The sequence below is a fragment of the Ovis canadensis genome, chromosome 12 (assembly GCF_042477335.2).
Source record: "Ovis canadensis isolate MfBH-ARS-UI-01 breed Bighorn chromosome 12, ARS-UI_OviCan_v2, whole genome shotgun sequence".
In the NCBI taxonomy this organism is placed as follows: domain Eukaryota; kingdom Metazoa; phylum Chordata; class Mammalia; order Artiodactyla; family Bovidae; genus Ovis; species Ovis canadensis.
The window spans coordinates 34,666,043-34,688,432 of record NC_091256.1 but is presented as its reverse complement, the minus strand read 5'-3'; the positions used below and the strand labels follow the sequence as shown (position 1 = coordinate 34,688,432).

The 22,390-nt window shown below is 40.0% G+C and overlaps 2 protein-coding genes across 8 annotated transcripts in view; both read right to left on the bottom strand.

Annotated features, from left to right (window-relative positions):
• The window catches only part of C12H1orf115 (chromosome 12 C1orf115 homolog), a 30,134-nt gene extending 26,067 nt beyond the window's left edge, over nt 1-4,067 (bottom strand). The window contains exon 1 of one of the 3 annotated variants that reach the window (XM_069544630.1): nt 3,553-4,067. In XM_069544630.1, coding sequence (XP_069400731.1) covers nt 3,553-3,849 — 297 coding nt within the window. In that variant the 5' untranslated portion in view covers nt 3,850-4,067. The remainder of the gene's footprint in view (nt 1-3,552) is intronic. The other 2 variants (XM_069544629.1, XM_069544631.1) reach the window with 2 other exon arrangements.
• A 15,564-nt stretch (nt 4,068-19,631) lies between these two features.
• The window catches only part of MARK1 (microtubule affinity regulating kinase 1), a 140,676-nt gene continuing 137,917 nt past the window's right edge, over nt 19,632-22,390 (bottom strand). For 4 of the 5 annotated variants that reach the window (XM_069545378.1, XM_069545377.1, XM_069545379.1 and 1 more), the window contains one exon: nt 19,632-21,755. In XM_069545378.1, coding sequence (XP_069401479.1) covers nt 21,401-21,755 — 355 coding nt within the window. In that variant the 3' untranslated portion in view covers nt 19,632-21,400. The remainder of the gene's footprint in view (nt 21,756-22,390) is intronic. The other variant, XR_011247645.1, reaches the window with a different exon arrangement.

Below are 22,390 nucleotides of genomic sequence, written 5' to 3'. Positions count from 1 at the left end.
CTGTGGGCTTTCCAAGGTCGTTAAGAAGAGTCAGAGCTTTGGCACATTGTTTGTGCAACGGAGCACCCAGCAGACTGTAAGAGCAAAGTACTTCTGCCTCCTTCATTCAAAACACAGGGACTTTCCCAGCAACCCAGGCTCCATCTGAATATTCTGTTACTTCAAAATCAACTGGAGCCCCTGACCACCAAGAGTCCCGGGCACCCAGCCTTCGGAGCCCAGAGATTCCTGCCAGACGCTGGACCCAAAACAGCCCTGGGGTGACCCTACTTGGGGACATGGGTTAGCAGAGGGTAGGGGGCCTATCCTAGGACAGTTCACAAAAGCCAAACACCTTTCTGTACATAGAAGCAGGGGGGCTTCCTTGGTGGTCCAGTGCTTAAGAATCTGCCTTGCAATGCAGGGGAAACTGATTCGATCCCTGGTCTAGGAACATAACACATGCTGTGGAGTACACCACAACTACTGAAGCCCAACTGCCTTAGAGCCCATGCTCTGCAACAAGAGAAGTCACCTCAGTGAGGAGGCCTCAGATCATGACTAGAGAGCAGCTCCTTCTCGCCAAATCTAGAGAGAAGCTCGAGCACAGCAACAAAGACCCAACATAGCCAAAAATAAAGATTTTTCTTTTTCCAAAAAAGAGAAGCAGGAAAGCACCTGCATGAAGGATCTGAGTGGCAAGAGATAGAAAGGAACTTTCTTTGCCCCTCCATGGAGTTATCTGCAGGTCAAGTTATCTTCTTACTCCCCTGACCCAAGTGAGATAAAATTTTGCCTGGTGACGAAAGCTGGGAATGTCACCTCCCTACATTTCTAGCTGAGCCTTGGCTAATGTCATAGATTTTCAGCAGAGAGGGGTGGCTCATTTGCACCCTGGGAGTTGAAGGGCAGAAAGGGCATATCCACCTCTAACATGACAGCGTCCTCACCTGGCTTCCTGGTCTCCTGAAGCAGCGTGTGACACTGCAAAGCTGTCACTGCCTCGATTCTGCTGGCACTCTGCCCTGTACCTCATCCTTTTTCTATCTGGTAGAAGTCTTTCTTGTTTGTTTCTTTTAGGTGAGGTGAAATTCACATAATGTAAAAATTAACCATTGTCAAGTGAACAACTCAGTAACATTGAGCACATTCACAACCGTATGCAACCAGCTTCTATCTACTTCTAAATATTTCCATCAACCCCAAAGGCAAACCCACACACATTCAGCAAGCAGCTGCTCTGCATTTCTTCTTCCCTCCAGTCCCTGGCAAGCAACCATCCACCTCCTGTCTCTCTTGATCTACCTATTCTGGATATTTTATATGAATGGAATCATACGCATGATATGTGACCCTGTGAGTCTGGCTGCTTTCAACTAGCACCGTGTTTCATCCATGTTGTAGCATGCACTTGATTCCTTTTCATGGCTGAATAATATTCCACCGCGTTTGTACTACATGTTGTTTACACGCTTATCAATTGATGGACATTTGAGTTGTTGCCATTCTTTGGCTATTGTGATGCTGCAGTGAACATGTATACATATATATCTGTTTGAGTACCTATTTTCAGTTCTTTTTTGGGTATACACCTAGGAGTGGAATTACTGGAACTACTATTACATATGGTGCATGTGTGTGAGCATGAGAGCATACGTGCTCAGTTGTGTTCAACTCTTTGTAACTCCACAGGCTTGTAGCCCGCCAGCCTCCTCTGTCCATAGAATTTTCCAGGCAAGAATAGTGGAGCAGGTTGCCATTTCCTCCTCCAAGGGATCTTCCCAACCCAAGGATCGAACCCAAGTCTCCTTCATCTCTTGCGTTGGCAGGCGGATTCTTGAGCACTGTGCCACCAATATATATATTCCTTTTGGATTGTTTTTCATTATAGGTCATTACAAGATATTGACTATAGTTCCCTGTGCTATTTACAGTAGGGCCTTATTGTGTATTTATACACTGGCCATATGTTAGTTCTGTGTTTAATATTTTGAGGAAATGCTAAATTGTTTCTTACAGCAGCTGCCCCATTTTATATTTCCACCAGCAACTCACAAGAATTCTAACTTTCCACATCCTCGCCAACACTTGCTATTTTCTGTTTTTTTTTTCCCCTAATAATAATCATGCTAGCGAATGTGAACCAGTACCTCATCATTAACCTGTGAAACCCTGACTCATCCTTCTGTGCCCAGTTTCCATGTCACCACTGATCTGAAAAACTTGACTTTACAACCTCGTTCCTGAAGATAAAATGCCCAGGCTCTTTCCATGTAGCTCCAGGGCAGTGACCCATATGCCAGCGTCTCCCCAGGAAGACTCCACTAGGGCACGACTACATCATACCCATTTTAGATCTCTAGCGCTCAGCGCAACGTCTGGCACATTGTTAGAACTCCCAAAGCATCTTCAGCTCAGCCAGCCTCTGAGCTGGGATTCACACATTTATCAGTTCACCAACTGAGGCAAACAATGACTTTTTTGGTGCTCAACTGGGTAAAAAAGGAAAAAGGATGATTCATCCTTGCATGACTCTAAGCCTGAAAGTCCCAATTTTATACTTTTTGCTAATATACATTTATTAATATACTTTACCACTGCCTACTTGTTTACTGGTCCCAGAGCTGCTGACGCACCTTTAAAGAAGATGACAAAGCTCAGTTGCTAGGTGTGGAGACTGGTCAATTTCAGGTAGGATAAGAGATTGCTGGAAGACACAGATAACTGGAGGGACAAAAATGAGGTGGAGCTCCTGCCCTTTGGCCGAGACAGAGTGAGCTTCTGTTGCCTTGTCCAGCTCCAGGGGCCTGAGGCAGCAGGAGCTTTAAGGGTTTGCAGGCAGAAGAACTTGGGAACTGCTTTGGGGCTTTGATCTCTGAGAAAGAAACTCCCGTTGTATCCTATATTCTTATTCTCTCTCTGTCTTTCCCCCTCCCCATCCCCACCCCCAGGCAAGTGACAGTATGTTTGCAGAGAAACACACTGGGAGAAAAGTAGATTCAGTGAGTGAATACTTAGGGACTGTTGCGCTCCCAGGCCCTGGAAATCACCTTGAGAATATTTAGGGGAATAACGCCAACAATTCTCAGCTAGTGGGATGTCCTTGAGAGGATAAACTGGGTTGTAACTCCCTGCTTTCCAACTGGGCCATCTTCTACAAGTCACCGAAACACGCTAATCCCTGTGTTCCCATCTGTAAAATAGAGACACTGATTCCTGTCCTCCCGACTACACAGGAGAGTGGGAAGACACCCCTAGGGCCAGAACCACCTGGTAATCGACCCTTGGTAATGTTATTCACCCGCCAGCATGGGGGAAGCCGGGGAGCTGTGAGCAGGGAAACCTCTCGTTTAGTTACGATCCCTCTCCGCAGTCACTTTCACCCCACCGCCCAGTTCAAGGAGCCGTTCCGGGGCTCCAGGAGAGAATGGCGGGGGGCGGGAGGGCAGTGGCGGGCGCGGGAGCAGGGCAGGGCAGCGAGGCTGAGAGCGTCAGGCTGTAGGGATCGGACTTCAGCTCTCTGGCAGACGTCGGATGCCCCACCCAGGGCACTGGTGGCGGTTGAATGCCTACCTTGCCGTACTTCTTCAGCTTCTTCCGGTACCTCTTCTTGGGCTTTTCGCTTGGCACCTGCTCCTCCAGCGGCTCGTAGCGCTCTGGGAGGACGGCGAGGTGCACCCTCCGCGCGCCCCGGGACTCCGGGCGCCGGGCGCTCCCCTCGCTCTCCGCCGCCTCCGCCCCGCTCTCCAGATGCTCCAGGATAGCGGCTGCCTCCTCGTCCCCCTCCGTCCGCCCTCGCCCCCGGGCCAGGGGCCCGCAGCGCGGGAGGCTGCTCGCCGCCTTGCTTCGGAGCCTGGCTCCCACCGTCATGATGCTGCGGGCCCTTCGGCTGAGGTCGGGGCGTAAAGACACCAACCTTTGCTCCCAGCCCGCACCTCTAGCCGCGCCGCCCACCGCTGCCCAACGCGACCCGGCCCAGCCCAGCCCAGGCCAACCCGGACGGGGCGGGAGGACTTGGCGTCGCAGCGCCCCCTGGCCGTGGGGCCTGGGATGGCGGTGGCTCCACCGGGCCTGGCCTTCGGCTGGTTGGCCACAGCGGCCAGGATCCCAGCCACTGGGTGAGGGATAGCTCGAAAGGTCAATGGACAATTAACATGCAAAGCACGTTCAACCGCACTTACAACGAAAGAAGTGAACCCCAACTAGTGAGACTTCCTTTGCCCACGTGCAGACTGGCAGAGATGATGATGGCGGTGATGATGGTGATGGAAAAGATGATAGTAATAAAGATCGTGGGCTTCCCCGGTGGCTCAGACGGTAGAGTCCACCTGCAATGCAGGATGGAACCCGCCTGGGTTCGATCCCTGGGTCGGGAAGATCCCCTGGAGAAGGAAATGGCAACCCACTCCAGTATTCCTGCCTGGGAAATCCCATGGACAGAGGAGCCTAGCAGGCTACAGTCCATGGGGTTGCAAAGCGTCCCACACGGCTGAGCAATATTCAGTGCTGGTGAGGATATGGTGAAATGATGGCTATAATACAGTATTCAATGGAATGCAAACTAGAGATGGGCTATTGGAAAGGCAATCAGAAAATATTTATTGAGTTCTGAAAAACAGTTGTAACTTTCCAGGTGCCTATGCTAAGGAAACATTCAGAAACACAAACCAGTGAATGGATGGTGTTCATCACAGTCTGACTCCAGTGAAAAAGGGAGGCAAACCAACAGGGCTGGAAAAGTTAATTCTGGCGCGAGCATATGACATCATATGAAGTAATCTTTAAAATCACAATTTTCAAGAATATCACTCTGGTAGACATGCATTCTCAGATTACTGTGGATCTCAATCTGTTTGGGATATCTTACTTTCTTATGTAGGTGAATACCTGTTAATTCTTGGAAATTTAGCATTAAGTATAAAAACAATGTATTATTATTTCATTAATATTTTAATACTATCAAAATGTATGATATGTTTAAGAACTGTTTGGAATATACTACTAGAAGTATATACAATAGTCATAATTTAACATAGTAGAATATCAAAAATTAGTTTTTTATTTCAATTTAAATTCTAAAATCAAATAATTTATTTAGACTGATAAGTTTAACTTGAAAGGAGTATAAAAATAAGTTAATTTACTACATTTATGAGTTACATAGTCCTGTACAAAGTTGAAGGACTTGAAAAGAAAATCACTTATATTGTTTATAAAAGTCACTTAAAATGTTTAAGGTAATTAAATGAAGCGAATGATAAAAACCCACTACAGTGACTGTTAAATTTTATTAAGTTTGTAAATGAAATAAAACAGTACTGAAGGTTAAAAGATTATGGGAAGCTTGATCTATGGAGTTGTAACTAAACTATCAACTTATAAACAAAAACAGACTCTAACTGTCCCTCTTCTATGTGAAAAATGGACTTCAGAGACCCTTCCACTCCCAACTACATAACAAATGGAGATATAGGTGAAATGTCTGTGAAATGTGTTTTGTTTGTTTCCTGTGGGTTGTTGTTTTTTTTTTTTTTTTGCTGTACTGGGTCTCTGCTACAGTACATGAGCTTCTCTTGTTGCCTCACAGTATGTGGGATCTTCATTCCCAGACCAGGGATCAAACCCACAACCCCTGCATTGGAAAGTGGATTCTTAGCTACTGGACCACCAGGAAAGTCCCTATATGGTGTGTTTTTGTCCAAACAAAATAATTTTTGAATATCACAACAACATTTAGCTTGCCTGTTAAAAGTAAAACACTAGAGCAATTGAAAATTGATCCCCAAATTAAGTCTCTATAATCACTGAGCAAACAGGACTCAAAGACATGTAATCAGAACCCATGTTATGTTGCTCACTATCATCTCTTTAGAAGTTATTCATAGTGGGGTGTGGTTCCCTTGTTTCTACATGGCAGTACTATATATATATATATATATATACTTTTTTTTTCTGATCTCATAATCAAAGCCCAAAGTTGCAAATATGTTCTCAATTTATATAATTTTAAATCTTACAATATCCAATTCCATGTAATACCCAGAGACTTGAACTTGATTTAAAATTAATCCTCTCTCCTCCCTCAGAGAAATTCAATACCTGCAGGGCTGTGCTTACTAGCAGAAGCAGCAAAAACAGCAGAAACAGGGCTTTCACTCTAATCTGTCTTTCAAAACTCTCAAGAGTGCCCCTGATTATAAGTTAACTTGTTAAATTCCCTCCAGTACTCAAAGGACTCTGGGGGATGCTCATCTCCCAGCCTCTGCTCCCAGGAAAAGGAGTGGAAAGGACTGAAAGCCCATCCTTAGGAATCTTTCCTTCCTGGTAATAATTCAGAACCTGCTAATAATTAGCCCAAGGGATAGCATGTTCCCAGGCAAGAATACTGATGTGGGTAGCCATTCCCTTCTCCAGGGGACCTTCCCGACCCAGGGATTGAACCTGGGTCTCCTAAATCGCAGACAGATTCGTGAAAATGTATCATCGGTTATTGAGTTAAAATAAAAAATGCTTAAGCTATCTCAGAGTCTTAAAAACAATTGTTTATTTGAATTAACTTGCCTAAGATAGTTACAGATATTTAATTGAAAATAAAGTTTCCATATGTAGACCTATAAAGGTTTTATATCTTTTGTTTTGCAAAAAATATATGAATTTGGAAAGAAAGAGGGGCTCCCCTGGTGGCTCAGACAGTAGAGAATCTACCTGCAACAAAGGAGACCTGGGTTTGATCCCTGGGTGGGGAAGATCCCCTGGAGGAGGAAATGGCTACCCACGCCAGTATTCTTACCTGGGAAATCCCACAGACAGAGGAGCCTGGTGGGCTGCAGTTCATGGGGTCGCAAAGAGTCAGACACGGCTGAGCGACTGACCAGCAACAATAACACTTCTGATTAGCCCAAACCTCAAACTTCTGGGTCACCAGTGTCAAGAGGCCAAGGTGTTTGATCTTAAAGGCACTGGGGCTGGAAGGGAACTGGCGCACAGCGTCAGCATTTGTTCACCCCTGGCTTCAACTCCAGCAAGGCTCTGGCATCCACCGCGGTTGGAAAGTTCGAGAAAGCCCACGTGCTTCCCAGCGCAGCCCCTTTGCCGCTTTCTCAGCACAGTTCTGGGGATAAGGGAACCATCGTAGGGCTAAGTGATTTATTTTCTATTTGGGGCATTTCCAGATTCCAGTCTAGCTTGCCAGCCCCACGTAACTAAAAGCTTGGCTCTTTCCTCCTCACCCGCATGCATCGCCTCTCAGTGCCAAGCAGGCCCCCTTCTCTGGTCCCCAGGCACAGCTCAGCAACTTGCCCAGAAAATGCAGGCTGCACGCCTGCCTGCCCGTCCGTGAGAGCTTGTCACTGTCTGGAATTCCATTCACCAAGACTCCCCTGTATCCACCACCAGTGCATCATTCTACATCAGAATTCACCTGTGGATAAAGCCTTAAAGTAGAACATGTAATAGTCAAAATCATCCTTCAACACTATAATAAAATTGTATCTTATTTGGTTGGATTTATTCAAAAGCCACCGATGACTTGGAAAACTCCCAAGCTATTTGCACTGAATATTGATAACAGAAAAATGTATGTGTAGAGAAATTATGACCTTATGAGTTAAAAGAATATTTCTGACTAAACCTGAAAAATCTGCACTGATATGCATTCTCCTTTGCCAACAGTGCATCATTCAAATATTTATATATATAAATATAATATGCATAGTAAATATATATATATACATTCTAATATAATAAATAACACCATTTTTCCTGGATGTGTGTTAAAATATCTTAATAACTGGTACTATATTTAGAAAATGACAACACAGAAAACTGTTTTGGCTTGTATATAGTAAAACCAAGTAATTATTTAATTTGATGTAATAATACTTAGCACGAATGATGTATTAATTAGAAAGGAGGAAGAGGGAAGAAATGTGAATTTGGTAGGGGTAGGGAACAGAGAAGATTATTAAAAAACTCTCATATTAGGATAGAACTTAGTACAATGAAAATTTAATTAGAGACATGAAGATTCTAAACATATTAAGAGAAATTGAATAGGATGAATTTGTCATCATGGGCTTGTCCGGGTTTGTCCAGAATGCACATATATAAATTTTACACCTATAGCTATGCCTAGAGTCATTGTAGGTGAGCCATAAAACAACTAAATGAAATTCTTGGTCAATACTTAGAAGACTGAAATATAACGGTTATTTCTATTTATTTTAATGATATGAAGTTATAAAACTGACTTACTCTTTGCCTGTGGCTGAATATAGCCCAAAGTAAAAAGCAAGAACTAAAATATTAAGAACTCAGAAATGTCAAACGCTGACCCTTTCAAACCAAAAATAAATGGAAACATTTGGACAGAACTTCACTGAGCCACAGAATGAGGAATTATTTCAGAGTTCTCTAAACCAAAGCAATTTTACTCTATAACCTCTGGTGCACTCTAAGTACAAAAGCAAGTACAAATACAAATTTTACTTTCATTTAGCAGTTTAATAGTTACTATTCATACTGTATCACTATTTGGGATCTTTTTCCTTTTATTGGCAAGTAAAATAAATTAGTAATTCTGTTAGCTTCGTTATAAATCAAGAGCGTCACAGTGACAATTATATGTGTCATTTATGATAAAAGAAAAGAAGGCATAATTATAGTTTAAATATAGAATTAATAATTTAAATACTATGGTTGTGAAGTAATATAAGGACTAAATTAAAAATGCCTATGAATGTATCACACACGTGTGTGTATAGAGAGATAGATTGGGAGGTGGACATTTTTTTCCATCTCTGTCTACTGAAATGGCCTATAGGTCGTATCATCCTAGTTGCATAAAATCAGATAAGCACCTCTCGTGCTAATAGTTTGGTCTCATATCAATTTCCATGGAAAGGTAATGGGGTTTAGGAAAAACTGGTTGATTGCATGCTTGGGATGAGGAAGGTGTAAGACGGCCTTGCGATATCTGGTTACTAGAAAGCAAAGACACATTTAAAAATTGTGCATTTTGGCTGGTGGCTCTGTGGATAAGAATCTGCCTGCTAGAGCAGGAGACACTGGTTCATTCCCTGATCCAGGAAGATCCCATATGCCACAGGCCTGTGCTCCATAGCAATGAGAGGCCTGTACAGCGCAACTAGAGTAGGCCCCACTTGCTGCAAGTAGAGACCGTGAAACAACAAAGACCCAGTACAGCCAATATTAAATAAATAGTATTTTTTAAATTGTACATTTTAGGTTACATGGGCTAGGAGGCTACAAAGCCAGACTGCTTTTTAATCTCAACATGCACACACACACACAAAACTAATGACCACAAATAATTGAAACCAATTGAGTCAATGAAAAACCATTGGCTCATCACAGTAGTCTAAGAGGAAAAATATGTGCAGTATAAAAGAATGTAGTTATAAAAGACATGGGTTTTTAAAAAATGTTATTTTAATATTCCTAGGGATTTGACCCTGTTAGACTTACAAAATGTGAAAAGAATGCAGAATTCTATCAAGTTCCAGAAAATTTATGAAAGCATTACAGTTTGATATGAGAGATCCAATGGAATGAAACTGAGGTGTCTTTGTAGCCAGATTAAACAACCTGAGTGAATCAAAGGGCAAAATTCAACTGAAGCAGCAAAGGACTTTAACCTCAAATCCAGGAGAAGGCAGAAGAAATAAATATGCTCTTCGTTAAATCTAGACAATGTGGGCCACAAGAACAAGCACTTTTCAGGGGCAATGGGGTATCTGTTGTGCAGGCAGGTCCCTAGGATTCCAACCACTGTGGGCTGTAGGGCACAAGCCCTGCATCCCAGACAGGGGGTTTCTCTGCCCTCTAGTGGTTCTCTCTGGTAATAACTGGAAAGTGAAGATGAAAGTCTTGTCCAACTCTGCGACCCCATGGACTATATCAGTTCAGTTCAGTTCAGTCGCTCAGTCTAGTCCATGGAATTTTCCAGGCCAGAATACTGGAATGGGTAGTCTTTCCCTTCTCCAGGGGATTCCCAACCCAAGAATAGAACCCAAGTCTCCTGCATTGCAGGTGGATTCTTTTTACCAGCTGAGCCCCAAGGGAAACCCAAGAATACTGGAGTGGGTAGCTTATCCCTTCTCCAGTGGATCTTCCCAACCCAGGAATCGAACCAGGGTCTCCTGCATTGTAGGTGGATTCTTACCAGCTGAGCTGTGAGAGAAGCCCACATAACTGGAACTAACAACAATTTCAATATGTCAACATTTTTAAAGAAATGGTCTGGCATTTCTGTGCATTGGGCTGGGAATATCCATTCAATATGGGGGCAGGGGTTATATCACCCTGACTTGACTCTTTGACAAATGCATTATCACTCCAATGCAGCTCAATAGAACAAACTTCTAAAGTTGGTTCCACAAACAGGAATATAAAGGGGGACTCTAGTCCATGGGGTCGCAAAGAATTGGACACGACGGAGTGACTAACTTTATTTGGGTTTCCTTGTAAGCTCAGATGGTAAAGAAACCGTCTGCAAAGCAGGAGACCTGGGTTTGATCCCTGGGTGGAGAATATCCCCTGGAGAAGAGAATGGCTACCCACTCCAGTGTTCTTGCCTGGAGAATTCCATGGACGGGGGAGCCTGGTAGGCTACAGTCCAAAACAGTAGGACACAACTGAAGCGACTAACACTTTCACATTTTTCAACTTTGTTGGTGAAGAATTTAGAAAGCACTGGCAAAACAGCAAGCTGGGACTCCAGAGCCCAGCGTGCTAAACCTTCCTGGACCAGGTTGGACGAAACCACTTACAACAACATCTTTGATCTCTGTTTCCTCATCAATGAGGGTGTGAATGAAATGATTTCTCAGGCCACATCTGTCCATGATATTCTGTGAATACAATGTTTACAAGAGTTTTAAAATCTGAACCAATTTCTCAGTCTGGATTTCTTTTTTAATAATTGCAAGAAAATAAATGTTTATTAAATCTCTGGATTGGAGATTTTTTTATGGTTGAGTGATGAAAGAAATCGTAATTGATAAGCTAGTAATTCAGAAGAGAGCAGAAGGAAAGTAAAAGGGAAACAGCAAGCTGAGAAATACTGGCAACAAATAAGAAAAATAATGAGAGCAAACTTTCATTGTGGTGTCTAACATTTATTAGGGTTTTACAAAGAGCCAGGCATATTCTAAGACCTCTACATGGAAGGCGAATTTTCAGTCACTGGATCATCAGGGAAGTACTGGGGGAATGCCTTTTTAAAATAAAATTTTAATTGAAGGATAACTGCTTTACAGAATTTTGTGGTTTTCTGTCATACATCAACAAGAATTGGTGCTGTCTTTTTAAACAAAGAACAGAAACCATTCAGATGCTAGTAAATTTGAAATGCCATTAGGGAAGAATCTCCAGCATCTTGTTTTCTAGTACTTGGCAGGTATTCTTGCCACAAATCAGTACACTTAAAGAGGGGAGAAAAGGTGATTTTAAGATACAAAGTTACCTGAAAGTATACAAAATTGGAATTACCTGTCTTGAAACACTGGAAGATGCCTGCTAAATTAAGCCAATGCCATTAAACTATATATGCCGACTTTAGAAAACAATAGTGATTAAGAACATGTAAGCCTACAGTGAAGACATGACTCCTATGAGCTAGGTTTATTTCTGCCCTTTTCGTTGTTGCTGCTCTTCTTTTTGCTTAATTGTGGTAAGATATGCATATACACAGAGAAGGCAATGGCACCCCACTCCAGTACTCTTGCCTGGGAAATCCCATGGATGGAGGAGCTTGGTAGGCTGCAGTCCATGGGGTCGGGAAGAGTCAGACATGACTGAGCGACTTCACTTTCACTTTTCACTTTCATGCACTGGAGGAGGAAGTGGCAACCCATTCCAGTATTCTTGCCTGGAGAATCCCAGGGATGGGAGCCTGATGGGCTGCCATCTATGGAGTCACACAGAGTCGGACACGACTGACGTGACTTAGCAGCAGCAGCAGTGTGCATATACAACTGACCATCTCAATCATTTATAAGTATTGAGTTCAATGTTGTTGAGTATATTCATGTTGTTGTTCAGAATTACTTTCATCTTACAGAAGTGAAACTTTATACCCATTAAGCAACTCTCCGCTTCCCCTTCCCCCAGCCCCTGGCAATCATAATTTCATTTTCTGTCCCTATGAAATTGACAGTGAGATACATCACATAAGTGGATTCAAGCAGTATTTCTCTTTTTGTGACTGGCTTATTTCACTTTAGAGCATACTGCCTGTGTTTTCTTCTGGGAGTTTTATGGTTTCAGGTCCTAACATTTAAATCTTTAATCAATTTTGAATTTATTTTTCTATATAGTATTAAGAAAAGTAGTCCAGTTTGATTCTTTTGCATGTAGCTGTACAATTTTCCCAACATCATTTATGGACGAGGCTGTTTTTTACCCATTGGTATGCCTCCTTAGTCATAAACTGACCACAAATATGTGGCTTTCTTTCTGGGCTTTCTATTCTGTTCCATTGAGCCGAGTGTTTGTTCTTGTGGCAATATCATACTGTTTTGATTACTGTAGATCTATAATATAGTTTGAAATCAGGGCGCATGATACCTCTAGTTCTTTCTCAAGATTGTTTTGTCTATTTGGGGTATTTTGTGTCCCCATACAGATTTTGGAATTATTTGTCTTAGTTATGTGAAAAATGCCATTGGTATTTTGATAGGTATTGCATTTGAATCTGTAGATTGCCTTGGATAGTATGGTCATTTTAGCAACATTAATTCTGCCAATTCATGAGCACAGTACATTTTTCCATTTGTTTGAGTCATCTGTTTCTTTCTGCAAGGTCTTATAGTCCTTGATGTGTAGGTCTTTACCTTCTTGCTTAATTTATTCCTGTTTTATTCTTTCTGATGTAATTGTGAATGGGATAGTTTTCCTAATTTCTCTGATAGTTTGCTGTTAGTGTATAGAAATGCAAAAAAAATTATGTATGTTAATTTTGTACCCTGCAACTTTACTGAATTATTAGTTAAAATCTTTTTTGGTGGCATTTTTAGGATTTTATACGTATAGTATAATGCCATTTGCAAACAATGAGAGGGGGCTTCCTTTCTCATTCCTGTCTTAGAGAAAAAAAGTCAGGTTTTCACTGTAAAGTATGGTGTTAACTGTGGGCTTGTCATATACCACCTTTATCGTGTTGAGGTGTTTCCCTCTGCGCACTTTCAGAATTTTTATCATGAATGGAGGTTGAATTTTGTCAAAAGCATTTTCTTCATATATTGAGCACATGAATTTGGTTCTTCAGTTTGTTAATATGGTATGTCACATTAATTGATTTATGGATATCAAACCATTCTTACATCCTTGGGACAAAACTCACTTCATCATGGTGTATGAGCCCTTTAATGTATTGTTGAACTCATTTTGCTAATATTTTATTGAGGATTTTTGCATCTATGTTAATCATTGATTCATGCCTGTACTTTTCTTTTTCTTTGGTGTTTTGTCTGGGCTTGGTGTCAGGGTGATGCTGGCTTTATAGAACGAGTTCTGAAAATGTTCCTTCCTCTTTGGTACACTGGAATGGTTTGAGAAGAATAGGTGTTAACTATTCTTGAAATATTTGCTAGAATTCACCTGTGAAGCCCTCTTGTCCTGGACCTTTGTTTATTGGGAGGTATTTTTAAAAATGATTCAACACTGGTAATTGATCTGTTCATATTTCTATTTCTTCCTGATTCAGTCTTGGGAGATGGTGTTTCTAAAAATTTATCCCTTTTTTATTCTAAGTTGTACATTTTTACTGGCATATATTTGTAGTAATTTTAGGATATTTTGTGTTTCTGTAGTGTTGGTTATAACTTCTTTTTCATTTCTGATTTTATTCAGGCCTTAATTTTCTTGATGAGTCTGGTGAAAGGCTTATCAATTTTGTCTTTTCAAAGAACCAGCTCTTAGTTTCATTTTTCATTTTTTTTTTTTTGGCCTCTGTTTTATTTTTTGTTCTTATGATTTTTTCCTTCTACTGTCTTTGGGATTGTTGTTGCTCAATGTTTTTAGTTCTTTTAGGTGTAAGGTTCAGTTCAGTTCAGTTGCTCAGTCGTGTCCGACTCTTTGAGACCCCATGAATTGCAGCATACCAGGCCTCCCTGTCCATCATCAATTCCCAGAGTTTACTTAAACTCCTGTCCATTGAGTGGGTGATGCCATCCAACCATCTCATCCTCTGTCATCCCCTTCTCCTCCTGCCCTCAATCTTTCCCAGCATCAGGGTCTTTTCCAGTGAGAGTTCTTTGCATCAGGTGGCCAAAGTACTGGAGTTTAGCTTCAGCATCAGTCCTTCCAATGTTGGTTGAAATTTTCCTTATTCCCTGAGGCAGGCCATTAACCTCCCTCTTACAACTGTTTTTGCTGTGCTCCATAGATTTTGGATTGTTATGTTTCCACTTTTGTCTCCAGTTATTTTTAAATTTCCTTTTTCATTTCTTCAGTGAGCCATTGATTACTTCGTAGCATTTTTTTAGCCTCCATTTTTACAGTTTTTGTAGCTGATTTCCAGTTTGACAGTGTTGAGGTTCAAAAAGACCACCTATGTTTTCTTCTAGAAGTTTTTATCATTTCGGGCCTGAGGTTCAATCTCTTTGCTCCTCAGGAGTAGCTAGTTCAGTTAACGCTTGGCTGTGATTCACAGAGCCATGGAGTGGGACATATAGGGGGTCGGTTACATATTTAGTTGTAGATAGTGTATCCATGGAAGTAGCCAGGTTCAGGATCCTCCCACATCAACATCTTGAACAAGAACCAGCTTATCTATACTTTCTAAAATTGTGAACACATGCTGCTTTTGTAAGAATAAAGGGCTTTACTAACAGGATAGTGTATATGATTATTTTTATTGCTATTAAAAATTATTTTATAACTCCTGGATGGAGAAATAACATTCAAGGGAACAGAAACAGTTCAACAGGTGAGATTTCCAAATTGCTATAAATGTCCTTTGCAAAACTGAGCCAAGAAATAACAGCAGCACCAAGACACTGCTGCTGCTGCTGCTAAGTCGCTTCAGTCGTGTCCGACTCTGTGCGACCCCATAGACAGCGGCAGCCCACCGGGCTCCTCCATCCATCCCTGGGATTCTCCAGGCAAGAATTCTGGAATGGGTTGCCATTTCCTTCTCCAACCAAGATACTACCAAAGCAGGTAAATATTGGTCTCTATAAAAATCTTTTGAGTAATATAGGAAGTAATTACTTTAAGAAGGAAAATGAAAGATAATTATTAGCAATTAGCATGGGTTTACTAAGAAAACCTTGTACCAGATAACCTTTCTCTTTTTCCTTTTGTTGTTTTTTTGCTGTTATTATTAATGCGTGTCATCGGAAGTATGTCTAAATTTAAGCTAAACGTTTTGGAAAATCAAAACATAAGCTGAATAATAATTACTCATAATTGGTTAAATGAAATATATGCAATCTTCATTTCTCCATGTGCTTCAAGCCCTTCCCAGTGAAGGATGCACCTGGGAGAGATGAGAATGGGAAAGAAGGGTGTGCTTTGGGACATGGTCTTTTTTGTGCTTTGCATCTGGCCCTGCAAATATCTAGAGCAGGCTAGCCTTGTCTTTGGAGTAGCAGCAGTAGCATGACCAGTTTTGGGGGGATAGCTTAGAGTAGATTCAGCACTGTGAGAGCCTTTCAATCCATGATATTTTGATTCTTTGACCAAGTTTGTTATCAGTTAATCTAGACATGGTAACAATTTCCTATACAAATTTTCATTAGAGTTGAAAATTTTATATCAAGTATGTATAGTGATATCAAATTTTAAAATATCTCACACAGAACAAATTAGCTACTGATGGCATAAAGAGAAAACAATAAACCCAATATATCTCAGTTCAGTTTAGTCACTCAGTCGTGTCTGACTCTGTGACCCCATGAATCAGGTTCCACCTTAATAAAATTAACATTTTGAGAATCCACAGTTAACTTCAGTTGGTTTTGTTTATATGTAAGTAGACATGACCTATTTTGGGGGGCTCCAAAATCACTGTAGATGGTGATTGTAGCCATGAAATGAAAAGATGCTTACTCCTTGGAAGAAAAGTTATGACTAACCTAGATAGCATATTCAAAAGCAGAGACATTACTTTGCCAACACTGGTCCGTCTAGTCAAGGTTATGGTTTTTCCTGTGGTCATGTATGGATGTGAAAGTTGGACTCTGAAGAAAGCTGAGCACTGAAGAATTGATGCTTTTGAACTGTGGTGTTGGAGAAGACTCTTGAGAGTCCCTTGGACTGCAAGGTGATCCAACCAGTCCATTCTGCAGGAGATCAACCCGGGGATTTCTTTGGAAGGAAAGAGGCTAAGGATGAAACTCCAGTACTTTGGCCACCTCATGCGAAGAGTTGACTCATTGGAAAAGACTCTGACGCTGGGAGGGACTGGGGGCAGGAGGAGAAGGGGACGACAGAGGATGAGATGGCTGGATGGCATCACTGACTCGATGGACGTGAGTCTGAGTGAACTCCGGGAGTTGGTGATGGACAGGGAGGCCTGGCGTGCTGCGATTCATGGGGTCACAGTCGGACACGACTGAGCGACTGAACTGAAGACATGAGCTGGACATTTTATGTTTTAAAATTTTTGATTTCTCACAATAAACAGGTGTTAATTGATGGTTTTCTATTGTTTCACTTGCTTTACTATTTCTGTGACATCATCTAAGTTAAAACATGACTTACCTAGAGATGATCTGAGATTAGTCTTCCTCAGATTTTTTCAATTTCATATTTCAAAGTGAATATCACTAAAATTGAACATTTTTCTTCCTTAGAAAATTAAGATCAAGATTGAAATATCATTTCCATACATTTGGTCTATATTATCAAATGTAGTACCATCAAACCACTAAGGGTAAGCTAAGCAAGCAGCAATTATTTAGGAAATTTTACAGAACATGTCTATTTGCAATGATAATACAGTACAGCAGTAGTCATCTAAGTTTCTTTTTCTTAAAGATGATGTCTCTTACATATGATATTCCATATCTACAAATAGTTTTGGGGGATATATTTTCAAAACATACAGTATGTGCCAAGAGCATTGAAAAAAACTGAAATATGCACTGGCTGTACTATAAATTTTTTTTCAGATAATTCCTCATCATATACCCTTTTCTTTTACACATCTCTTGCTTTATATTCATGAACATGTACAGAAAATGCAATGATGTTACAGACCAATAAGATGAATGAAAAAAATTTAATTTTTAACCATGCTGGCTTTAAAAAAATAAAAATGCAATGTAGACAAGTTTCTACATAAATGTGTGATCTAATTTTTTAAAATAGTTCAGTTAGAACATTAATATTTGCATGCAGGAAAACTTTTGAATGGAGGCTAGATATTATGACTATTACCATGTCAGGTGATTCTTGAGCTCTGTTCTGGAACATAGTTACTTAGAAATAGTTCTTCTGGATACTGCTTGCTAAACTTTGTTAAGCAGGAACAACACAGTGTTTAATCTAGGGTTAACTGGTTTCCACTACTGAGGCAAAACTTCTGAGTATTCTCCCCACGACCCATGAATTATGAGGTTTTTCACTACGGCTGGTTGGAGCAGGCACTACTTCTGTATGAGACTTGAGGATCCTTCCAGTATTTCAGGTGGTCCCTTCATTGGTTTCATGTAGTTTTCTCCATGCGTGTGCTGATCTCTGCGCATCTCTGGAGTTTTGGTATAGCTGTCTCCCTCCAGACTTTAGCTGCCTCAGTCTCCCTGGTCTCCCAGCTCTGACTCCTTAATGAGGGTGTACACCAGGTTCCATGTGGCTTCCCCTCCATGTATCACAGCCTAGAAACTCTCTCCAGGCAGACAGCTGGGTCAGTCACAACGTTCATTTCACTTGTTTCCTCTTAAGGATCACTGTCCTTCATTGGCTGATATAGAATGTCTTGAAAACACCCCATCAAAATGAAAACTCCATCCGAATCCGCTGTTTCATGTTTTGCCTTTGCTTGTTTTCTTGTTTTAGGTGGAAGGATAACTCTAGTACTTCTTCATGCTGGATTAAAGCAGAAGTCTTCACGTGCAAGCTGACAACTTGAATCATTATGCCCGGAAGCTCTCTCTGCATTCTACTCAGTAGAATATGGGCCACATTCTACTTATGCTATCCTGTTGATACACCTTTAGAAATGTCTCTCAAATATACCCTCCTTTCGATACTATGTCAACCATCTCTATCTAGACTATTTCATCCACACTTTACAGCTAATAGCCTCTGAAAAGATCTTCCTGGCTCTATCTAGCCTTCAATCATCCCACAGATTTCTATTAGCTACAGATTTTTTTTTTTTACTGCTATTTCCCCAGAACCTAGAATCTGATGTATATTGGTACTTGAAAAAATCGCCAAATTAATGACTTGCTCAATCAATTTATTAGGTATTTCCTGGGCTTCATAAGCCCAAATTACTTCCCTCTAATTATGGGTCAAGTTCAAGCTGAGGCTGCAATCAATGCTTTACATATCTTCTATCCATCAACCTAGGTAAACCCTGTCACACCACAGAATAAGTGGTTCATTTCTAAAATGTGTCTTACAGCCTTACTAACTCCCAGCCTTTTCTCACATGTTCCTTCATCTTCTTGAATTTTATCCATCCTCAAATCCCTCAAATGCCCTTCTTTTCTCATACTGATACAGAACCCACCCTTCTCTGAATTCTTACAGCATCTATTCCTTGTGCTTATTTGAGCACTTTCACTGTTTTCTACCTGGGTGTGTATTTTTGGTTTGGGTGTGTTTATATTTTGTCTTCCCAAATGGACCAAAATCTTGCAGAAGTAGGAAACCCTCTTTTACAATTCCTTTATATATTTTAAGACACAGGAGATCCCTCAGTAGATATTTTTAAAGTGAAAGCAGAGATCTTGATGGACAGACACATGCATTAAATCACTTATTTACAGTAAATTGGTATTTCACTCCATCACACGTCCTTTTTGTTACCCACACTGTGAAATGGTACTGTTGGTGAAAATCACTTCACAATAAAGTATTTTGGGTTTTAAATCAAGTCCTTTCTTAGATTATATTATCGAGTCAGGATTCTGGAGCATATTTCACCTTATTATTTATCAAATTAATACAAAATAATTTAATATTAGTGATGGTATATCAAATAATATTTAAGCAGAAATGAAGGAAATCCTGATATCACATAGCCAGTGAACATGATGTGGTATTTATTTATGCAAACATACCATAAAACTCCTCTAAATCTTCAAAAAATGTTATGTTGCCATATAAAATGGAAAAACCTAAAGTGAATATTAAGATTTCATTTTTAGCTCATTAAAAAGTACTGAAGTAAAATTCCTTTCTACAAACATAGAAGAGATAACCAGAGTGAGAAAATGTAAAAAAAAAAAAAAAAAATCAATCAGTTTCTACTTTGGAAAAAGCATGTCTATTTTTCAAAAAATGTTTTAATTGATAGGAATTCCAATAAAAAGATTAATTTTTTTCTTGTCACGTCATAATGACATCTCAAAAATCTATATAGATTTTACCCTGTTAATTAAATTTAGCACACACAAAAGAAACTCCCCATACAGAAGACTTTTGCACTAGAAAACAGGTAATTCACATTCTGATAAAGAGCAAAAGACAAGTGCTTTATTATGAGAACTGTTCAAGTAAAATTTCAGTGTGCACCAGTGAAAGTGAATAAAGATTTGCATCTTTTTTTTTTTTTTTTGAATGAACACTAGGTTAAAAGGGGGCTACATAGTTGTTTTTTGTTTTTGTTTCCAAACACCATCCTCTGCTAAGGCAAAAATACACTTCATTTTAGAACACAGCTGTTACAGAAGAAAGCTACATCACAGTACAGTACAGATCACCCTAGTCTGGAAGCCATCATGGAATGGCACATCACCTGCGCTTAGAGCTTTCTGATGCAGGCTAGAATTACAGTATTTTGTCACAGCTTTATTTCTCTTTAAACTGATGAAATTGGAATACACTTTCTATTTCTCAGGAGTGTGCAGATGGGGCCCATATGCTGATTACAGTAATTACAACATTAAATAACATTGCACAGTCAACCTCCAAGGCTAATTCAGTAGAAAACAGCAAGTATTAAAATGTACCTTTACTAGTGGTTTTACATCGCATATATCACTAATTACGAAAGAAAAGTAGGCAAATGCCCAATTACAAAGCTGCACATTATAGGCATAATGATGTGGAATAAATACAAGAAATCTGGCAAAATACTAAAAACAAACAGGTCACATGGGAACCAACTGAACAACCACATAAGCGTAAATCAATAATATACTATTATAAATAGCATGTTTTGCTCCAAAGTCTCTTATGTAATGACAGATAGTACTATGTCAGGGGTGGATGGAGAGGCTTGGAGGGAGCATGAGACAAACATTCCCAATGCCCATTAATTCCTGAGGTGGCATTATTTCTTAACTGATGCATTGTTCAACACTGTAAAGATGAGTTTGTGCTATGAAATGGTCCCAATATTATATTATACTTTCACAATTAATGTCATGGGATTTGGAAGGCAGCAAACCTAAGTGACACTTTACATTATAGTAGCCAGGTAAAATATTGACTCTCTTTAATTTTGCCGCTCCGATTAGTAGTGGGCCAGGAAACACTTTCAAGTTCAAAAGAAATTTTATGTAGCTTTAACTTCTTCCCCAGGACTTCTTAGTTAGCTCAAGGCAAAGCTATTATTATTTTCATGTACTTTATTTTAAAACCTCTAAGTGCCAACACTGTAAACATTTTGTATCTTAACTAAACCTTGTCTGATAACAAGGATAAGAGCAAAGATAAGCAGAAGTAATTCTGTGTATAACAAAGCTGATCTATTTATCAGCTTCTGGTTCAAATTTAAATATGGTTTAAAAATAACTTTTAAAAGTCCATGCTACAATTGTAAAGACTAGTTTTCTGTGCACTTTTTAAACTCTGGACACAATTTTCAAAAATGCATGATGGAGATAAGAATTTTAAAAACCCACCAGAATGTAAATAACAGAAAGAACATTTTCAACTCAAAGCATCAAACGTACATTTACGTGCAGAAATCTAGACAACTATACAAGTTTTTAAGCAATCATCTGTTTTATTATACAACTCTATAAACAGAAGATGAACAGAAATACACAATATACTTACCTGTACATGTGAACCTACTTTTTTAGCTACAGATATTTATTATAGTTCATACTGACTTTAATTTTATAGTTCGTAACTATGTATAACCTTATTGCAATAAGGGCAAATTCTACATGGGGAGATTCACAGGCCAATCACATTAGGCATCACCAGTACATTCAAAAACTGTACCTCATATATGGGTGTATCTTCCCTGATCCTGTAAATTCAAGTGTCTTTACAGCTTAAGCTCATTTGCTATTTTAGATGCAATGTTTTTAAAGGCAATAGATGTCCCGGATATTCGCTTGAAGCGGACTCCGTTGAGGGACAGTCGTGGCAACTTGCAGACTTCCATCTCCCACTGCACGAGGCTATCCTGCCTGGCATCTCCATGGACGCAGAAAAGCAAAAACCTCTCTTTCTGTTCATAATCACAGTTATTTGCATCTAACACTTTGCGGATTTCTCTCATCATGTCATTGGGGTCCATTGAACTAGTGGTCTTCATGCTCCACGTGAACCGCAGAGAACGTGGCTTGGAATCTTTACCCTCCTCCTTTTCTCTTTCTTTTGGTTCCCCTGTTGTACTTCTGGAATTAGGGGACAGAGTGGGAAGGGGGGAAAATGAAGACAAAAATTCCTGTCAGCAAAGACGTCAAAACACACACAAAATATAAGCAGTCACAACTCAGTGACTAATAAAATGACCCAGTTTGTAGACTACCTTCAAGTAGATACAAAGATTTGCATCATCTTGCTGTTACAAAAATCAGATTCCAGGTTGCCATCTGTTTTGATTCTTATTAATATCTTCCAATTAAAACAGCTTATTTTCTTAAATATATTTGTTTGTGGGAAATGTTTGCATCCGAAAGCAAACAACTTGATATTTTTCCTCCGTATTTGTTTGAAAATGCAGATTCTCCATTTTCTATACATTTATACAGAATGGAGACCAAAAGCAAGTTGCTTATAAACACACATTTTTGAAATATAAAGAAAAATTTTCCTTTTTTTCTACTTTTTTTTTTTGCATAGGAAGTCTGGGAACCAGAAGAGTAGTAATGGCTACTGTGGGATTATTTGCACCTGATGATGTGCAGAAAGAATGTGGTTCTGCAGTGGGGTAACATGCAGGAGTGCAGACATCAGACTTCAAATGTTCTGCTAAACATATCCTTAAAATAGTCTACAGGGCTCCAGGTGACCTATTACACTCCAACTC